A 19,611-nucleotide genomic window follows, 5' to 3' on the forward strand; every position below is an offset into this window, starting at 1 on the left:
TCCATTCATTGTATGCTTTCTTCTTTTGTGCCACAGCCTGTCTCACCTCTTCATTCCACCATGCTGTTCGTTGCACCCCTTCCGTCTTCTCTTCACTCCACACACCACATCACATGCTGCACATATTTCTTCTGTGAATATCTTGGACACACCTTCAACGTCCCCCATCTACTCCAATTCATATTTACCCAATCGTTCCCTCACTTCTCTCTTATATTCTGCCTTTTTCTCATCCTCTTGTAACCTTTCCACTCTCCTTGCAACTACTCTTTCAGCCTGTCCTTAGCTTCTTTTAATTCTCCATCTTACTTGGATCTTGATTCTGGCCACCACCAAGTAGTGGTCAGAAAGTCCACTCCCCCAACCTCTATAAGCTCTTGCATCCATTACACATCTTTGCATCCTTTCATCCACACACACATAATCAATCATTGCCTTCCTTTCATTCAGTTCACCACCCACACTTCTCATCACTCGCCATGTATACCTGTGGATCATTTTGTGCCTGAAGAGGGTATTGGCTATCACCAACCCCCTCCTGGGACATATGTCCACTAACGCACTGCCATTCTCATCTATCTCAGCAGGCACACCCCACTCACCAACTACTCCATCCAGCTTCACATTCCCTACTTTACCATTCATATCACCAATCAAAAACACTCTCTCATTCCTTCCCAACTTTTCCATGCACACTTCCATATTTGTCCAGAACTCTTCTCTCACTCTGCTTGCACAATCTTGCGCTGGCGCATACACGCACACAATCGCCCATGTTTGTATTCTAACTTTCAATCTTACCCACACAATCCTTGAGCCAACTGATCCATACTCTCTTATGTTTTTCTTCCATCTTTTACTCACAACAATACACACTCCTTCTTTTGCCCTCTCATTTTCATCTACTCTTGCACATACACCCCATCCATACTCCTATTCTCTCACACTTTCTCCTCTCCATTTAGTTTCAGTTACTCAACATACATTCACTTTCGCACCCTCAAGCACCTGGACAATCTCTCTCTTTCACCTCATCATTTGTACCCTTTACATTCCATAGTTGTTGTTACCCTTATTAATGTTGCTGTTGATTTTTTTTTTTTTTATCAGCTGAGAAATTAACACTTTTCCATACCAACTAAGTAATAATCAGGAAGGCCTGTCTATAATGAGTGGTGCATATGAAAATGGAAGTGTTCTCATGATGTGCTACTCTGTGTCTGTCTGTATTTGTTATTGGAATAAATCATCAAGTTGCTAATATTGCAGCTTAGAAAACTGGAACACAATAAATCGGGGTGCTGTTGTAATGGCTATACTGTACTGTAGTTCAGCCTACCATCTAAGCTGTGCTGATGAACGAAGATAAAGCAAATTTGCCATTTATTCACACAATCTAAGTTAATGTGGTTTATCATTTACACAGTGTACTTGTGCCAGAAATAAAACAATGATAAATGCGTGGCAATAAACTAAATACAATAATACAGTACCTCAATATATGATACCCCTAGATGCAATACCCCAGCTTAACGATGAGGGGTAGAAATACCACCATACCCCACCCAACAATGGCCAAACCCTGGTTTAACAATGGGTTCTGATTTTTTAAAACAGATTTTGATGATATTTTAGACTAAAATTGTGTTTAGGTTGATTTATAAACTATTTTTAGATTAAGATTAGTGTGTTTTAGCCACAGGTGGGGTGAACATTGTCATTTTGGGGTACGGTTTACTAAACTTGACTTTTTCCAGACTTATATTTGACAATTTTCAGATTTTCTTTGTTGGTTTTAGTGAGTTATTTACAGGTGTTAGGCTTAGGTTAGCTTCTTTTACAGCGTTCAGGCCATTCAGATTGGCCTTAAACTTGATTTTGGGCTCATTTGGGAGGGTTTTGGACTTGGCTGGGGGGGAAACCCAAGGCTGAAAAATGTATCCCACTGCTTTACATGTTATACCTACACCAACATATGAAACCCTGCCTAACAATGGGCTTTCACTGTACCTAACCAATTGCATCATTAAACTGAGGTATACCTGTATTGTATGTGGTTTTCACATGTAAGAAGCAGTACATCCAGAGAGAATTAATCAATATGGAGTTGCGGCCTCATATATACAGAGGCAGGCAATGTGGAAGTCTAGGAAAATTATCTACAGTATCTATCTATTGCCAGACGCCATAAGCCCGTAAGGGGTGGTCATCTGACTGAGTTATTTGTTTTAAGGGGAGGGGCACTAACCCTCCACCAACCCACTTGTTGACATGTAGGGAGCATATATGGTTTGCTTAAATGGTTACCATCAAGCGTTGTAAATGGTTTCTTGGCTTACAGGAAACCATTTGGCTTGTCACTCAATGTAAAGCCACCTGTAAAGGAAAGAAATGCAATAAGTGACAGGAAAGATGGGGGAAATAGGAAGAGAGGAGGGCAGGCACAGAAAAAGAATGATAAAGGCTAAGGAAGAAGTAGGCAGCATTACATCAAGTGAGTGGATGATGGTCGCCACCACCTACCACTATAATATAAACAAATTATTTTACCCCTTGTCCTATAATACAGCATAGTACTGAGCGTCTTACTAGAAGACCTATCAATGGAAATGCTTGAAAAGTTGCTGAAGTGACAGTTTGACATTATTAACCCTCCACAGGTAGACCTACAGTTTTGCTTATAACTTAGGTACTCCTAGGTCTGTCAGACCCAGCTTTTAAAAAATGCTGTAGTGTCACATATTTTATATAATGAATTCCTGAATATCCTACAATGTATTAGGTCTTATCAGTTACAAAACTATGTGAATAAGTTTTAATTCACTGAACTCCACATAGTTTTTTAAAAATTATAAAAAAAATGCCAAACCAAAAGTTTTCTTTCTTTTTTTTTTTTCAGTCACCATACACAAAAACAAAGATCACTATGAGCTCAGCACTTGTGTTGTCACAACCTGGGGGATGGAGGACCTTCATTATGGACATAGTGGATCCCACACAACATAAAATCAACTTGCAAACTCACAGTGAAAACGTCTTCCCCCTCCTCAGGTACACCTGGATCTCACAGAGCCGACATGCAATTCTGAGTGGTATATTGCAAAAACATAGACAGACACGAATGTAACCCCCCTACACCCTGCATGGGCACAAAAAGTTAGGATGCTACTGAGAAGGACAGGGATCCCAGGCATCTACTGGAGTAGACTGTAGCACCAGTCGAGCAGGGCAGTACTCCCAAGGTGGATGGAAAGCTGATGACAGGGAGAGCCGAAGCTCCCGTTTCATCAGCCCTCAGGACTAGATCCCGACTAGCCCCCTTTGCTGAACTTTTTCAGTGTCTCACTAACACAGAGAGTAGGCCAGCATGCTCTCCAATACAAGTTTCACTAACTATCAACACCAAACTACATGCACAGTACACACCACACTTCCTTTTTAAAATTTTACAAAAAATGGCATCGAATAACGTAGCCTTGGAGTCCCCAGGGGGTGGACCATAAATGCCCCCACCTTCTGCCCCTCTCCCAGTGATGACTCAAGATGCCTGGAACCACTGTCTGACTCTCTTCTTCTTCATTTCTGCAACATTCGTGGCCTTTCCTCTAACTTTCGCTCCGTTGAGCACCACCTCTAATTCTCTAAACCTCACCTTCTTTTTCTAACTAAGACTCAGCTGTCTGAGGCAACTGACAGCAGACCCTTTTCTGTATCCTCCTACTTTCTCTATACTTATTTCAGAGCCAAAGGTGGCTGTTGTGTATATATATGCAACAACTTATCTTGCTCTCGTGTTCCTGAACTCGATTCTTCTGAATTCTCTACACTCTGGTTTCGGCTTTCCTGTCATTCTCTGACTAAATATATCTGTGCTGTTTACTTATCTCCTAATTCTACTGACTATCAAAAATTCTCTGACTATCTTACTTCTACGATGGAACATATTCTATCCATTTCTCCTTTCTCTGAAATCTCCATTCTAGGAGATTCCAATGTTCACCACCACCTTTGGCTCTCCTCTCCTTTCACTGATCCACCTGGTGAACAAGCCTACACCTTTTCTATCCTTAATGACCTAGAGCAGTTCGTACAGCACCCTACCCGTATCCCTGACCGCCTTGGAGAGAGTTCCAACATACTTGACCTCTTCCTTACAACTAATCCTTCTGCTTACACTGTTAATCTTTCCTCTCCGTTGGGCTCCTCCAATCACAACCTTATCACAACCTGTCCTATCGCTCCGGTACGGCCTGCGGACCCTCCAAAAAAACGTCGTCTGTGGCACTTTGGAGCTGTGGATTGGGAGGCCCTCAGGCAGTACTTCTTTGATTTTCCCTGGAATGATTATTGCTTCCATGGCCAGGAGCCATCTGGGTGTGCCTTGCGCATAACGGAGGTTATTCTCTCGGGCATGGAAGCATACATTCCTTTCTCATATCCTTTGACTAATGCATGAAACCCTTGGTTTAATCACACTTGTTCTAATGCCGTCCACAACAAGGAGAGGGCCTATAAAAGGTACCTGAGCCAACCCACCCCTGCATCACATCTTTAATACGTTTCTGCCCGAGATCGTGCTAAGTCTGTTCTTCGCTCTGCTTAAAAACAATTTCACCTGTACTAAATGCTCTCAACTCTCTAACTCAAATTCTTCCTGCTCCTTCTGGCACCTTGCCAAAAACCTTTCTAACAACTTTACCTCATCATCCTTCCCTCCTCTTTTCTACTCTGATGGCTCTGTAGCTATTTCCTCTACTGATAAAGCAGATCTCTTCGCTCAGACTTTCTCCTCCAATTCCACCTTAGACAATTCCGGTGCTGTTCCTCCATCACTTCCCCCCTCTGACTTCCTCATGGCTGACATTAAAATTTCTTCAGCTGATGTATTTTCTGCCATCACAGGCCTCATTACTAATAAGGCATATGGGCCTGATGAAGTCCCTCTTGTTGTTCTCCAGAACTGTGCTTCTGTGCTTACACCCTGCCTAGGCAAACTCTTTCGCCTTCATCTATCAACTTGTACCTTTCCTTCTTGCTGGAAGTTTGCTCTCATTCAGCCAGTCACAAAGATGGGTGACCATTCCCAACCCTCTAACTATCGTCCAACTGGTTTAACATCCTGTGTCTCAAAAGTTTTCGAGCCTATTCTTAATAGAAAAATTTTAAAGCGTCTTCCCTATCACAACCTTCTTTCAGATCGTCAGTATGGGTTCCGTCAGGGACGCTCCACAGGCGATCTTCTCACCTACCTTTCAGACTCCTGGTCATTCTCCTTTCGGGACTTTGGCAAAAGCTTTCCCATAGCACTTGACATCTCAAAGGCTTTCGATCAAGTCTGGCATAAATCTTTAATTTCCAAACTGCTCTCTTACGGTTTCTATCCTTCTATCTGTGCCTTCATCTCTAGCTTCCTTTCTGGTCGTTCTATAGCCACTGTTGTAGACAGCCATCGTTCTTCTCCTAGATCTATTAACAGTGATGTTCCTCAGGGCTCTGTCCTATCACCAACTCTCTTCCTTTTATTCATCAATGACCTTTTAAGCTGTACATCTAACCTTATCCACTCATACGCTGATGACTCCACCCTTCACCTTTCCATTCGATTCCCACAACGTCCATCTCAGCAGTTACTTCAGCAAACAAGGGATGAGGCTATGGCACACCTAATGTCTGACATGGCTCGTATCTCTGACTAGGGTAAAAATAATCTGGTTATTTTTAATGCATCAAAGACTCAGTTTTTGCACCTATCAACCCGACAAAATCTTCAACAGGTATACCCACTAATGTTTAATAATATTCAGCTTAATCCTGCATCATCCTTGAACATGCTTGGGATTTCATTTATTCAGGACTTATCTTGGAAAAATCATATTACATCTCTTGTAAAATCTGATTCCAAGAGATTGGGTGTGCTAAGCCGACTCCGTTCCTTCTTTACACCGCACAATTGTTGACTCTATACAGGGGTTTTATTCGCCCCTGCATGGAATACAACTCTCATGTGTGGGGAGGCCCCCCACATACAGTTCTTCTCAACAGGGTGGAGTCAAAGGCTTTTCGTCTCATTAACTCTCCTCCTCTTACTGACTCCCTTCAACCTCTGTCTCTTCGCCGCACTGTTGCATCTTTATCTCTTTTCTATCGCTACTTCAATGGTCACTGCTCCTCTGAACCGTCTCCATGAATTCCTCCACCTCTATGACGGGTGCACAGCACCTGTCTAGCAGCAAACTCTCATCCCTTTTCTGTCCAACCCTCTAATGCAAGAGTTAACAGTTACTCCCAGTCCTTCAGTTATGCAACAGGCAACTCTGGAACTGTCTCCCTCTGTCTGTATTTCCTGCTTCCTATGATCTCCAGTCTTTCAAACGCAGTGTGTCCAGGTATCTCAAAATGATCGGATCTTGAATTTGGCTCTCTCTTGTATTTTGTTTTTCTCTTGGAAGGAACAGTTTTGCGGGCTCGTTGCCTTTGGTTCCTTCTTCCTCACCAAAAAATATATACATACAGTATATATATATATATATATATATATTTATATATATACATACAGTATATATATATATATATCGGGAAAAGTCCAATAAAGCCAGAAGCAGTCCAGACTGCCTGACCACTTCAGCTATGTTCACCACAACAAGGTTAATAAAAGACATGTTTACCAGTGTACAGTACAGCATTATTATATATATTACTGTATACCATTTGATTACTGTAGTGAATGTGTAATACAGTACAGCACAGGTAGTACAGTATACCTCAGTTTAACGATATAATTGGTTAGGTAAAAACCCATCGTTAGGCAGGGTATTGTATATTGGGGTAGTTTTAACATGTACAGTAAAGTAATGGGATGCATTTTACAGCCATAGGTTTCCTCCCCAACCAAGTCCAAAACCCACCCAAATGAACCCAAAATCATGTTTAAAGCCAATCTAAATGTCCTAATAGCTGTAAAGGAAGCTAACCTTAGCCTAACACTTGTAGATAACTCACAACAGCCAACAAATAATATCTGAAAATCATCCAATATAAGTCTGGAAAAAATCAAGCTTAGTAAACTGCACCCTAAAATGACAATGTTCACCCCACCTATGGCTAAAACACATTAATTCAATTCTAAAAGCAGTTTATGAATCAACCTAAACACACTGTTTTAGTCTAAAATATAATCAAAATTGGTTAAAAAAATAAAAACCCATCGTTAAACCAGGGTTTGGCCATTGTTAGGAGAGGTAGATTGAGGTGGTTTGGACATGTGGAGAGGATGGGGGATGATAATTGGGTGAGGAAGGTGAGAAGGGTTAATATTGGGGGTGGGGTTATGAGGTGTAGACCGAGAAAGACATGGGACGAGGTCATTAAGTGTGACCTTAGGGTTAAGGGACTGAACAGGGAGGCTGCTATGGATCGTGCAGCATGGAGAGCCGCCATTAGGTGACCAAGGCCGGCACATGCAACCATGTTGGAGTTGGTATCACAATACTTCAAGCTTTTTCACTTCACCCTTCCTGTTTCTTATCACTGCTTTCAAGAACTCCACCCTTTCAAGCACTTCACCCTCCAAACCTCCATCCTTACTCATCACACTACCCAAGTACTTAAACATACTCACATTTTCCAATTCCTCACCATCCAACCTCGCTGTATATATATATATATATATATATATATATTGGGTCTGGTTAGTACTTGGATGGGTGACCGCCTGGAAACACCAGATGCTGTTGGCATCCCTACGTGTCAAGTGGGGTTGGTGGAGGATTAGTGCCCCTCCCTGTAAAACAATTAACTCTAAGCCCTTGGCCACCCCATCTGGGATACATGGCATCTGGCAATGAATGAATGAATATATATATATATATATATATGAAAGGGTACAGCAGGGAAGGAAAGTTGTTGGTTCACTGAAAGCAGTGATGAGAAATAGGGAGGTGAGTATGGAAGTTAAGAAGTCACTGTATGATAGTACAGTATTGTGATCCCTACGCTGACTTATGGAAGCGAGGCGTGGACCTTGCAAGAGGGGAACAAGTCAAGAGTGAGAGCAGTGGAAATGAGTTACTTGAGAGGAGCATGTGGAGTGACATGGAGGGACAGGTTGACGAATGATGAAGAGAAGGAACGTTGTGGGGTGGATGTGGATGTGGTTGAGAAGATTATGAGAAATATACTGAGGTGGTGGTTTGGACATGTGGAGAGAATGGAGAATGAAAGACTGACTAAGAGGGTGTATGTAGGTGAGGTGGAGGGAGGGGTAGACCGAGGATGAGGTGGAGGGATGGAGTTGAGAGGTATATGAGGGAGGTGGGGTGAGTTGGGGGGGAGGGTAGTCAAATGGTGGGTGACAGAGCGAACTGGAGGCGTTTTGTCTGCGGCCACCCTTTGCAGGATTAGGGCGTCGGGCTACAGATAGACAGATAGATATACCAGTATATATCTACAAAGTGACATGTGAGTGACAGTGACTGCTGCTGCACTGCACCTAACCCTGAGGAAGCTAATCAAACACAAAGTCTCAAACTAACCCTGAACATCTATCTATTGCCAGACGCCATAATCCCACACAGGGTGGCCATTTGACTCTGAGTTACCTGTTTTACAGGGAGGGGCACTAACCCTCCACAAACCCACTTGACGTGTAAGGAGCACGCATGGTTTGGTTATATGGTTACCACCCAGCGCTGAAAATGGTTTCTTGACTTACAGGAAACCATTTGGCTTGTCACTAAATGTAAAGCCACTGTAACGGAAAGAAAAGCATTAAGTAGTGACAAGTGAACATACCGGTACCATATGGTACAGTGAACGGGCCAACCAAAGGTACCAGTTAGTGAGTACGGTACTGTATTATCAATTATATATTAACAATTTGGTACAGCATTTCATTTGGTTTGGATTATGTGTGATTTTACTAATTCATCATAATTTCATAAAAGACAGTCATGTTATATCTAATGTAGTAGTAATTTTCTAGAAGCGAGACATTTAAGATAATATGTTTAAAAAGCGGAACATTTTAGTCACAACTAAACAAGCGGGACAGACATAAAAAAAGCAGGACTGTCCCACCTAAAAGTGGGACTCTGGTCACCTTAGCTACAGCTGATCAGATGCAAGACATTGGATATTGTCATCTGAGATAAGTATATACTTTTATTTCTTCAAAGTCATTTTAATATATACCCATGACATAGTGCCGATGAAAATTAATGAAGACAGCTATGGGTGATGCCAGAATATAATTCAAAGTCGACATGTGGAGAGAATGGAGAATGAAAGACTGACTAAGAGGGTGTACAGTATGTAGGTGAGGTGAAGGGAGGGAGAGGGAGGGGTAGATCGAGGATGAAGTGGAGGGATGGAGTTGAGAGGTATATGAGGGAGGGGGGAGTGAATTGGGGGGAGGGTAGTCAAATGGTGGGTGATAGTGACTTGGAGGCGTTTGGTCTGCGGCCACCCTTTGCGGGATTAGGGCATCAGGCTATAGATAGATAGATAGATAAATAGATTATGGCGAGGCAGAAACAAGTTAATTGTTGACTAAATGTGCAACTTACAAAATCCAAAGCTTATGCTATTGAATGACCAGGGGCCTTGATAGTTTCCCATGAAAATTAATTATTTTAGTATTTATTGATCATTAGGTATATTTATAAAATGACGGGGAATAGTCCACGGCGACTTGTCTTGACGGTGAATCGTCCATGCTTTGACGGCAAATTGTCTGACGGCGAATTGTCCTTCATATATGGAGCAACAGCTGAAATTAAACATGACTGACCAGACATTACACTGAAGCAAGAGCTCAAGCTGTGCCACTGCCATGCGCGTGTTGTCCCAGTTAAATAGTTTCAAGACATCCATAACTTCCTCTTTATACAGAAGACTTGTTAAATAGCATATAACGTTGCACTTCTCTAATTTCTTGCCAACCAACTCAGCTGGTCATGTTTGTTTACAATCTGCCTCCCGCGCACTTTCACGCTGGTTCATTCGTAATGGTGCAATCTATGAATTAACATTAATTCATGGCTGTTCATTTCAACCTCAAAGTTAAAACAACATCGACCATGAAGTTTTTTAACACTATATCGAAAGGAAAATGGAATACGGTATTAATGTTTTCGGTGCTGTTTGCGGAAATGAGGCGCCACATTTGAATTTTGCAAAACTCATCCGAGCATCGTAAAGTGACAAACCTTGTATTGAATGCCATAAATACGACTGACTCATATATTATTGTGTTTAAATAAAGGGAAGCTCCGCCAACAGCTAGGATGCATATCTGTTTATCAGACCCTATCTGTTCCTAGGCAGATACCTTCAGGGGTGATAATGAACAAATCACCTTCGTCATTCAGTCCACCATCAAACTACCTTCCCTCACCCCACACCGCCCTCAGTCATATACAGTACCTATACCTATTCCTCTGCATCATCCTCTGTCTCCCCATTCCTCATTTCCCTCACTTCTTTTGCATTCTTTTAGTTAATTCCTCATTCTCCATTCTGTCCACATGGCCAAACCATCTCAGGGTACCTTTTCCATTGCCTCCACAAGATCACCACAACGTTCCTGAACATCATTTCTCTATCTTCTCAGATGACCCATTTCCATTCTCACTCGACCAGTGGCATACCGAGGGGGGGGAGGCCATGCCCCCTCCCTTTTGAAAAAAATTTTTAGTAGTACAGTATAAGGTTATTGGAGAGACTGAATCACAACTCAGTGGCACAGAGTACTTAAAAATGACTTTAGAATATGCTATATTTATGTCATATACCCATTCCATATGGCCTCAAAATGATCATAAAATTGGCCAAAATGCAAAATTTTCTTGGGGGAGGGGGCCAACAGTACCCCCCTCAAATCCCCCTGCTGTACGGGCTTGCTGCGCTTGCCAAAGTCGTGGGTTGCACGGTTAAAATTTAAAAAAATAAATGACCCCCTCTTTCTCAACTTTCTGGGTATGCCACTGCTCTTGACTTGTAGCTGCCAGCAAAGTTTAAGCTTCACATATATGTGGCCACAGAATATGTCACCTAGTACAGTATTTTACAGTACTTCCAGCTGTCTCACCAGTCCCCAGTAATTACAGGCAATTACCAAGTATTTTGCTTTCCACCCACTCACATAAACACTTTTTTAAACTAATGTCTTATTTGCTTACCACAAAGTATTATTATCAGTACTGTTCACAGGTTGTTTCTCAAACTTGACAGCACACTTGTAAGTTAATTCAACACAACACTAATTCACAATTCTTGTCTCTCTGTATACATCATCCACTGCAAGTTCATGGCACTGTTTTGGCAGCTGAATTCTTAGTGTAATTGATACAGAAAGCAACCAACAGACATTTCCTCAGACTATGAAATGCAGATGATTTGCAAATCTTGGTCCCTGTTTCAGTTCTGAATGCAAACAGACTCCAGTATATAGTACAGTGCCTGCTTAATGGTCAGCCCCTCACCTAGGTTAGGCACCTTACCTCACAAGATTCAGGAACATTAGCTCCCCCTGTAAAGTTATTTTCCATGGTTCTGGACTTTTCATACTTTTACTGTAAATACAGTAAGCAGTAGAAATTTCTTGATTACTCTTCAGTACTCTCTGTTAGACTTGGGTAGGGCTGTATTTTTTTCTAGGGAAAAGTTCTACCATGTCCTATCCAGGACTTGAACCTTGGGTCTCGGACCTACCACCAACTGAGTTATTCACTGAACCATGGTCAGCCACTAAATGACATGGCCCATGCCTACCTTGTCAACTGTAGGCACTGTTGAGGACCCTACACATGACGATGCACTGCACTCTGGGTGGAACAGCGCAACTGCGGCATCCACCTAGGAGCCAAATCTCCTCACATTATCCTATTGTGGGGAAGGACCCTGGGTTCAGTCCTGGAGAGGCACTGCAGATCTACCATAAGAGGGTGCTGCATCCCTACACAGTGTAGGCTATGTACTGTGATATACCTAAAATAGGCCCCACATAAGCAGTAGCTTACCTGTGGTCAAAGGGTCTGCACAGTCAAAGAGACTGGGGTTAAGCAGCAACTGTTGTGCCTTCCCCTGAAAGGATGTTACTGCCTTTTGATGCAAGTTTTATTCCTCTTTTCTTCTTATATATCACCAGCTAACTCTTCGCTTCTTTTGTGTCTGGTGAATGGCTATAGAAGCACTTTCCATTCTATTTGCCATATATCAAATTCTCAGAACTGGTATCATGGGAATGAGAAATGCTACAGCCTCCTAGTCCTCTGTTCAGCTCTACAGGCAGGAAGTCAGTACCTCTATCAGGATCTCAACCAGTCATCAGAGTCCCCTCCTTCAGCAGGCAAGGACCACCAAATCAAGGTAATAATAAGAGTTATGTACTGTACAGTATAATACATGCCCCTTCAAGGACTTATGGTACTACAAGTGTTAAATTATTCTGTGCCATTTTTCATAAAAAGTGCTCTGACTAGTTATAGGTGTACAAAACCTGCAAAATTATAAACAATATTTACATCAGTCTTTAAAAAAATTGGTGACAGCTCGTGTGGCGATCATCGCCCACTTACTTGATGTAGTGCTATCAGTAATGCTAGGTGTTTTAGGGTCGGCTTCCCGTCCCTCTAACGCCTAGTGTGCAGCTGGGATCTCCTTCTACAGTAGACTGGAGCTTAGACAAATAGGAGAGAGGCAGGACACAAAAACTCAAGGCAACAACCTTACATGTGTATTACTAAATTCTACAGCGGAACGGGTAGATGTCACAAATACAGATATACTGGACAATTATACATGTAATTCTTATAGGCCTAGATATGGGTTGTTAGTATCGCGCAGGATACTACTCAGGTCAAGGTCGCGTAAGGTGAATAGCACTTAGGGCAGAGGGGTTATGCACTATGATAGCAAAAAGTCCAAGTTCTATAATATTGGTGGAATGGGTGGCACTATTTCACTGTGGGTAATTATTACTTTAACACTGGGGCCTGTGTATGATCTTAGTGTGATGCGGCGTTACTATTTGGTAGCGTGTTCACTGTGTTAGACCCGTATTTCACTGTCTTGCCGTGTTCACTGTTTCATTGTTACCTTGCTTATTCCACCATCCTTGTATATTGTCACTGATCCTTTTCTCACTGACTTCCTTTATGCTGTTAATTCATTGTTCTGCCTTTAATTCACTATGTCACGGACACTGTGCTTTCACTGTCACTCCTTTCGGATCTGGGTGTCATTACGGTCAGATACAAGGGTGGTGGAGGTGACTCAGCCTCACTACTGACGGGGCTGGGTTCCCCCGGGGGCCTCTGTGTTCAGGGGCCACGGGATCACGCATAGGGGCGTCCTCTCTCGTCCGGGGCTGCGGGTGGCGACGGGTCCCGCGCTTTTGGGGCTTGGGGCGGGAGTCTGGCCCTCGGGGCTGCGGCCGAATAATTGCCTGAACTTCTTGCTCAGGCGCCTGTCGGAGGACGAAGATCTCTGGCGTTTGGGTGTAGGGAGGTCCCGCCCGGAGGTACTGGGGGGGGGCTGGAGGTCCCAAAGGCTGTGGTCCCCGGTATTCAGGGACGCCGTCAGGAGGGGGCTGCGGCGTCAGCTTATGTCGGGGCCCGTCAGGCGAGTCTTCTCAGGATCCGGCTGCAGGGAGAATAGCCCGGTGGTAGTCACGGGGCCTCTCCAGTACTCCTTCAGGCTGGGGGCTCCCTCTGAGTCGTAGGTTGGTGGGCAGGAGTCAGCATCTGATGGAGGAGCAGCTACCGGCTGTCTCCTACTGTAGCGCCCAGCTACTGGCCGTGGACTTCTAGGGGCATGGCTACTGGCCGTCGCTAATGCCCGGCTACTGGCCGTGGCCTGGGGGAGGAAACGGCTACAGGCCGACTCAGGGGCACCTTCAGAGTGGCTACCAACCGTCTCCTGACAAAGGCGGGAGCAGCTACCGGCCGTCTCCTGGTTAGGGAGCGGCTGCAGGCCATCTCTCAAGGGGCAACCTCAGAGTGGCTTCTGGCCATCTCCTGATGAAGGCGGGAGCGGCTACAGGTCGTCTTCTGTTTGCCTCCAGAGTGGCTGCAGGCCATCTCCTGTAGGAGGGTTGAGCAGCTACTGGCCGTCTCAGGGGTGCTGACTGGAGCTGGAGTAACAGCTCCACCCCGAGGTTGTTTTTACCTAATGGAGGGGCCATCATCACACACCCTAGGAAGAGGCATGCAAGGAATAACAAGGCCTGAAGCAGGTAGTGAACAACCACAAAAGTCACAACATGTGCTGCCATAACAACTGTCCAAGAGGAGCTGTTCACTACAAGGTCGTCAGGAAGGAACTGAGAACGACAGAGGGGATCTCTAGTGGATGCTGGGTGAACTACCAAGCCAGACAGCAAGGCATCACCAGGCTATTCCCGCCTGGGCAGGAGAAAATGTTCGCAAGGCCATAATTACCACTCGGATGCAAGCAGTTTGTCCGGATAAAATAGAAGAATGTACGTACAGTATAATGGTTTAATACAGCCAGATCACAGTGTTCAGGTAATGAATCGTCTGGATAATGGACATCCTGATAATTGAGGGAATACTGTACATGACTTAAAATACTGTACATATATTTAATATTTTTAACATTTACGGTTATTTCAAAGTGCTGGCGTGGGTTAAAAATACAAATACCACACCATTTCCAGGCTTGCTTGCCAGCTGCAGCGCACCAACCGTCATGCACACCTTCTTTCTCAGTTTTCACAAGGTGTGTGGTAGCACTCGCATTTCATGACAATGGGGTTGGTAGTTTGAGCCTGGACCAGGGTGGCATATTTCTGGCAAAAGATGTAGCAGTCTCTGCAAGGATCTCTCCTTGCCCAGCAGCACAGAGCTACTGGTCCTAGCTTAAGGGATTCACCCTCAGTCTTCGAGAGTCCATTCTAGTGATGACATCTCACTTGTGTCTCGATTGACAACAACTTGCTCCTACCAAAATGAGTCCCAAATGTATGTCCACAACTCCTATTGGTACTGCATCTAAGAAACAATGATCCGTTCTGGCCTTACAAGAGAAGGTTACTGTTTTGGACCTTCTAATAGGTCACAATGACTCTAGTATAGGGATAATCAATATAAAAGAGATGGATGTTCATCAGGCCGTCTCGGCTAGTGCATCATTGACAGCTAAAGTAACATGTCAGGTGCATGATGTGCCATTGATTAAGACTGAGAACTCTTTATATATTAAACTGGAAAACATAAAGTGAAGATGTGTTCCTATTGATGGCAACATGTTGAGGGAGAATGCACTGAGCCTCTACAGTCAGTTCAAGCCTCAAACTGATAAGCCAGGACCTTCAACCAAATAAGAATTTAAGGCATGTCAAGGCAGGCTGAATAGCTTCAAGATGGGGATCAGCTTGAAAATTTAAGAAATCACGGAAGAGTCGACATCAGCAGACAAAGAGGCAGCTGATGCATTCCCACCAGAGCTGACGAAAATTTTTGTTTTGTTTCATTTTTTAAATGCTCCAACATGCTTGCACGAATCGGCCTTGGTCACCTAATGGTGGATCTCCATGCTGCTCGATCTCTGGCAGCTTCCCTATTCAGTCCCTTATCCCTGAGGTCATGCTCAGGGACTTCATCCCAGGTCTTTTCCGGTCTACCTCTCGCAACCCTACCCCTAAAGTTAACACTTCTCACTTTCTACACCCAATTATCATCTCCCATCCTCTCCACATGCCCAAACCATCTCAGTCTACCTCTCCTCATCACAACACCAATACACTCCAATCCCTTCCTACTTCTTAACTTTTCTATCGTAAACCTAGCCCCTCCACGACTCGCACTGAGGGACGCATTGCATTTCCACCTAGTCATTGTCATTTCTGTATGTTTGAGCCTGTAAATATCCTCTTCCTTTACTGCCCAAGTCTCACTGCCATACAACATTACACTCCTAACACGTCACATACAAAGATCCCTTAGCGCAGAGGGAGAGCCCTCTCAATGTCAGGAGTGGCAACGGCTCTCTGAACTTCTTCCAACCACTCCTCACTCTAGCCACAGAGCTAGCTGCATCCCCACCTCCAGCACATAACGTGCTTTCGAAATCACAAAACTCTTCCACACACCCAAGAGGCTCCCCAGCAAGATTAAACCTTTCATGCCTAACATTCCCCACATGCTCTCCCTGACACACCGCACACATGAAATCATCATTATCTCACAGTCTACCTCTAATACCACTATATCTCTTATGCATCAACTTATTACAAACACTGCACAAGATGGATTTACATCCCATGTGGCAAATTGCACATGGCCACTGTCTCTCTTCCTTGAGAGTACTGCCACCAGCTCTAGATACCACAACTTTTGTTTTATCTGCATTTACTCTTAAGCCTTTGTGCCTCATACCACCTCTCCACTTCCTAAGTCTTTCCTCTGCCTCCCTTTCATCCTCTGCAATCAACATCAAATCATCAGTATACAACATCTCCCATAGGAGTCCATTTCTGAAGCCACGTGAGAAGGTTTCAAGTACTATGATAAACAATAAGGGGCTCAAGACTGACCCCTGATGCACACCAACATTCATGGAAAACTCATCACTCAAATCTCCATTCTCCCTTACCTGAGTGTGAGCACCCACATACATGGCCGTAACCACCATAACCAGCCACTCCTTGATCCCAAGCTTTCTCATTGCCCACTTTATCACCTCTCTAGGGACTTTATCAAAGGTCTTGTTCATATCAACAAAACCAAAGTACAGATCCCTTTTCTTTCCTATACATTTTTCCTGAAGCTGTCAAACATCAAATATGGCATCAGTGGTCCTTTGCCTGGCATAAACCCAAACTGCATCTCATCAATATTCACTCGTTCTCTAATCATACTATCCAGAACTCTCTCCGTTACCTTCATTATCTGGTCCAAAAGCTTTATGCAGCTATAAGGCTGTGTTCTTGAGAAAGTCTTCAGATCCAATGAGACTGGCCTTTTTTTGGGGAAGAAAATGCCCAATTGCATTTACATTTCCAAGTGTGCAAGGCAGGCACCTGGTTTTAAGGCTGCGAAAGACCTTCTGATGCCACTGTTTTGGGCAATACAGCAGGGCACATAATAAAGTGAGGCATGCTGTACAGGGCTACCAATCCATGTACTCTTGAAGGGAAAAATAAAAGTCTCTTGCCTGTATATTGACAACCAAATAAGAAAACATAAATGACTGCTGTTCTCTTCTTGGACTGGTTTCACATGCACTATACTTTGTTCTGGAGGTGAAGCACTATCTGGAGGAGTTAGAAGAGTTAATGAGGATATCATCTCCAGAGGAGTGTCGAAGAAGAGGAGAAAGACAAGGAAAAGCAGCAAGCGGGTTGGGGTCCTCACAAATTTGCTGAGTTCTTCAGAGCTGCCAACTACCTGAAGGACTTAGCACATGAGTACAACTCCTCCATGGAAAGGAGCATAAAATTTTCATGGGGTCTTGATTCCCATATGACCCCATATCAAGATACCTTGATACAGTAACCCATCTAATTTTGGCAGTGTTTTCCGGTCATTCTGCCATATTGAGACATCAAAGCACACATAGGAATATCCAAAATAATTTTAAACACCAAGAGAACCATTTAAAAAAAAAAAAAAAAAAAAAAAAAACCCTACCTATACACTACTGTATGTACAGTACCCCTCCTAATTTTGGCACTGTTATCTGGTCATTGTCATATTCAGACATCAAAACACACACAGTAATATCCAAAATAATTTTAAACACAAAGAAAACCATGCAAAAAAACAATTGAAAACCCTACCTATATACTACTGTGTGCACAGTACCCCTCCAAATTTTGGCACTGTTATTAGGTCAATCTGCCACATTTAGACATCAAAACACATACAAGAATATCCTAAGTAATGTTAAACACCAAGAAAACCATGCAAAAAAAAAAATAAAAAATAAAAAAACAAAAAGAGACCCCACCTATATGTACAGTACCCCTCTTTTGGCAGTGTTTTCTGGTCATTCTGCCATATTGAGACATCAAAACACATATAGGAATATCCATGTTAATGCTAAACACCAAGAAAACAATGCATAAACAAAAAATATCCACAAAAAGACTGAAGACGGTCGGAAAATCAGTTATCTCTGTGATGAGTGATAGCTGCTCCCTGGGCACACAAAAAATTAAATAAATAAATAAAATAAAAAATTCATGGCCAAATATCTATCTATCTATCTATCTATTGCCAGATGCCATAATCCCGTAAGGGGTGGCCATTTGACTTTGGGTTATTTGTTTTACGGGGAGGAGCACTAACCCTCCTCCAACCCACTTGTTGACACGTAGGGAGCACGTATGGTTTGGTTATATAGTTATCACCCAGCATTGTAAATGGTTTCTTGCCTTACAGGAAACCATTTGGCTTGTCATTCAATGTAAAGCCACCTGTAAAGGAAAGAAAAGCAATAAGAAGTGACTGGAAAGATGGGAGAAATAGGAAGGGTGGAGGGCAGGCACAGAAAAAGAATGATAAAGGCTAAGGAAGAAGTAGACAGCACTACATCAAGTGAGTGGATGATGGTTGCCACCACCTACCACCAATGGCCAAATATGCCACTGGAAATTGGCTATACTGTACAGTACTTGTAATAGTATAAATGGTAAACCATCATCTTTTCTGGTGTTTACACTATAAGATAAGCTAATAAATACACAGAAAACTTATGAGTAACAAAACTGCAGTGAGAATAAATGATGTTCAAGGGTAAAACTTACCTTCAAATAACTTCCCACCATCCTAGTGCAAAATTTTTCCCGCACTTCGCAAGAGTTAGACATATGTCTAGATACAGAGTTTCATGAGCTTTCTCATGGATTTCGCAGAATTTTGATGTGACCAACAGTATTCAACTAAATTGCCAAAAACTTTAAAAAGTCACAAGTCAGTGCTTTCAGCACAAAAGAGAGGAGTTGGGAGGCCTGGCTAGCAAGGCAGGAAACATGGAAGGGTATGGAGGAGGGATGGGAGTGGGGAAAAGCGAGGTTGTGGGCAGGATTTTCATTCTTCTTTCAGGAGGTGGACGGGCACTTTCACCCAACTTGCGGCTTGTGGTCTGTCTTACATGCGTGTTGGCTGTTGGGCAACAACTCCCAGTGACCGGGCAACTTTGGATGTTCGGTGTAGAAGCGGAAGGGCGCTTTCACTGACTTATGGCTTGCGATCTCTGTTAGACGCACAGTGGCAGCTGGGAAAGGTAATCCCGGTGGCTGCATGACTTTGGACATTTGGTGGGGCTGTGTACGGAGATTTTGACACCGCTTGTGGGTTACAGTCAATATTACTCATGTGCTGGAGGCTTGTAGGGAGTGATTGGACCAGTGTGTGACTTTGACATTTCAGTACAGGGGCGAACGGATATTTTAGCTCAGGTTGTGGGTTACAGCCCATTTCCCGCACACAGCTAGAGCCCAACGGCCATGATATTGAATGTTTGAACATGTTGGCTGGCAGCCAAAGTTCTCGGGGACTTTTATGTCCGGATAATAGCAAGTAAATTCAGATAATGGTTTAATAGAGCCAAGGTCCAGTATCTGGATAATGAACAGGTCCAGATACT

The 19,611-nt window shown here is 43.4% G+C and overlaps 1 protein-coding gene across 1 annotated transcript in view; it reads right to left on the reverse strand.

The window, feature by feature from the left end:
* LOC145404627 (BRCA1-associated RING domain protein 1-like) overlaps positions 1 to 19,611 on the reverse strand; it is a 93,026-nt gene that overhangs the window by 64,938 nt on the left and 8,477 nt on the right. The window contains exons 2-4 of the mRNA XM_080276149.1: positions 19,117 to 19,312; positions 12,018 to 12,032; positions 9,788 to 9,878 (exon numbers count right to left, since the gene is read on the reverse strand). Of these exons, the coding sequence (XP_080132275.1) occupies positions 9,788 to 9,878; positions 12,018 to 12,032; positions 19,117 to 19,312 (302 nt within the window). The remainder of the gene's footprint in view (positions 1 to 9,787; positions 9,879 to 12,017; positions 12,033 to 19,116; positions 19,313 to 19,611) is intronic.

This window comes from Coenobita brevimanus, chromosome 64, assembly GCF_032717465.1.
Source record: "Coenobita brevimanus isolate Jiangsu-jjx chromosome 64, ASM3271746v2, whole genome shotgun sequence".
NCBI lineage: Eukaryota > Metazoa > Arthropoda > Malacostraca > Decapoda > Coenobitidae > Coenobita > Coenobita brevimanus.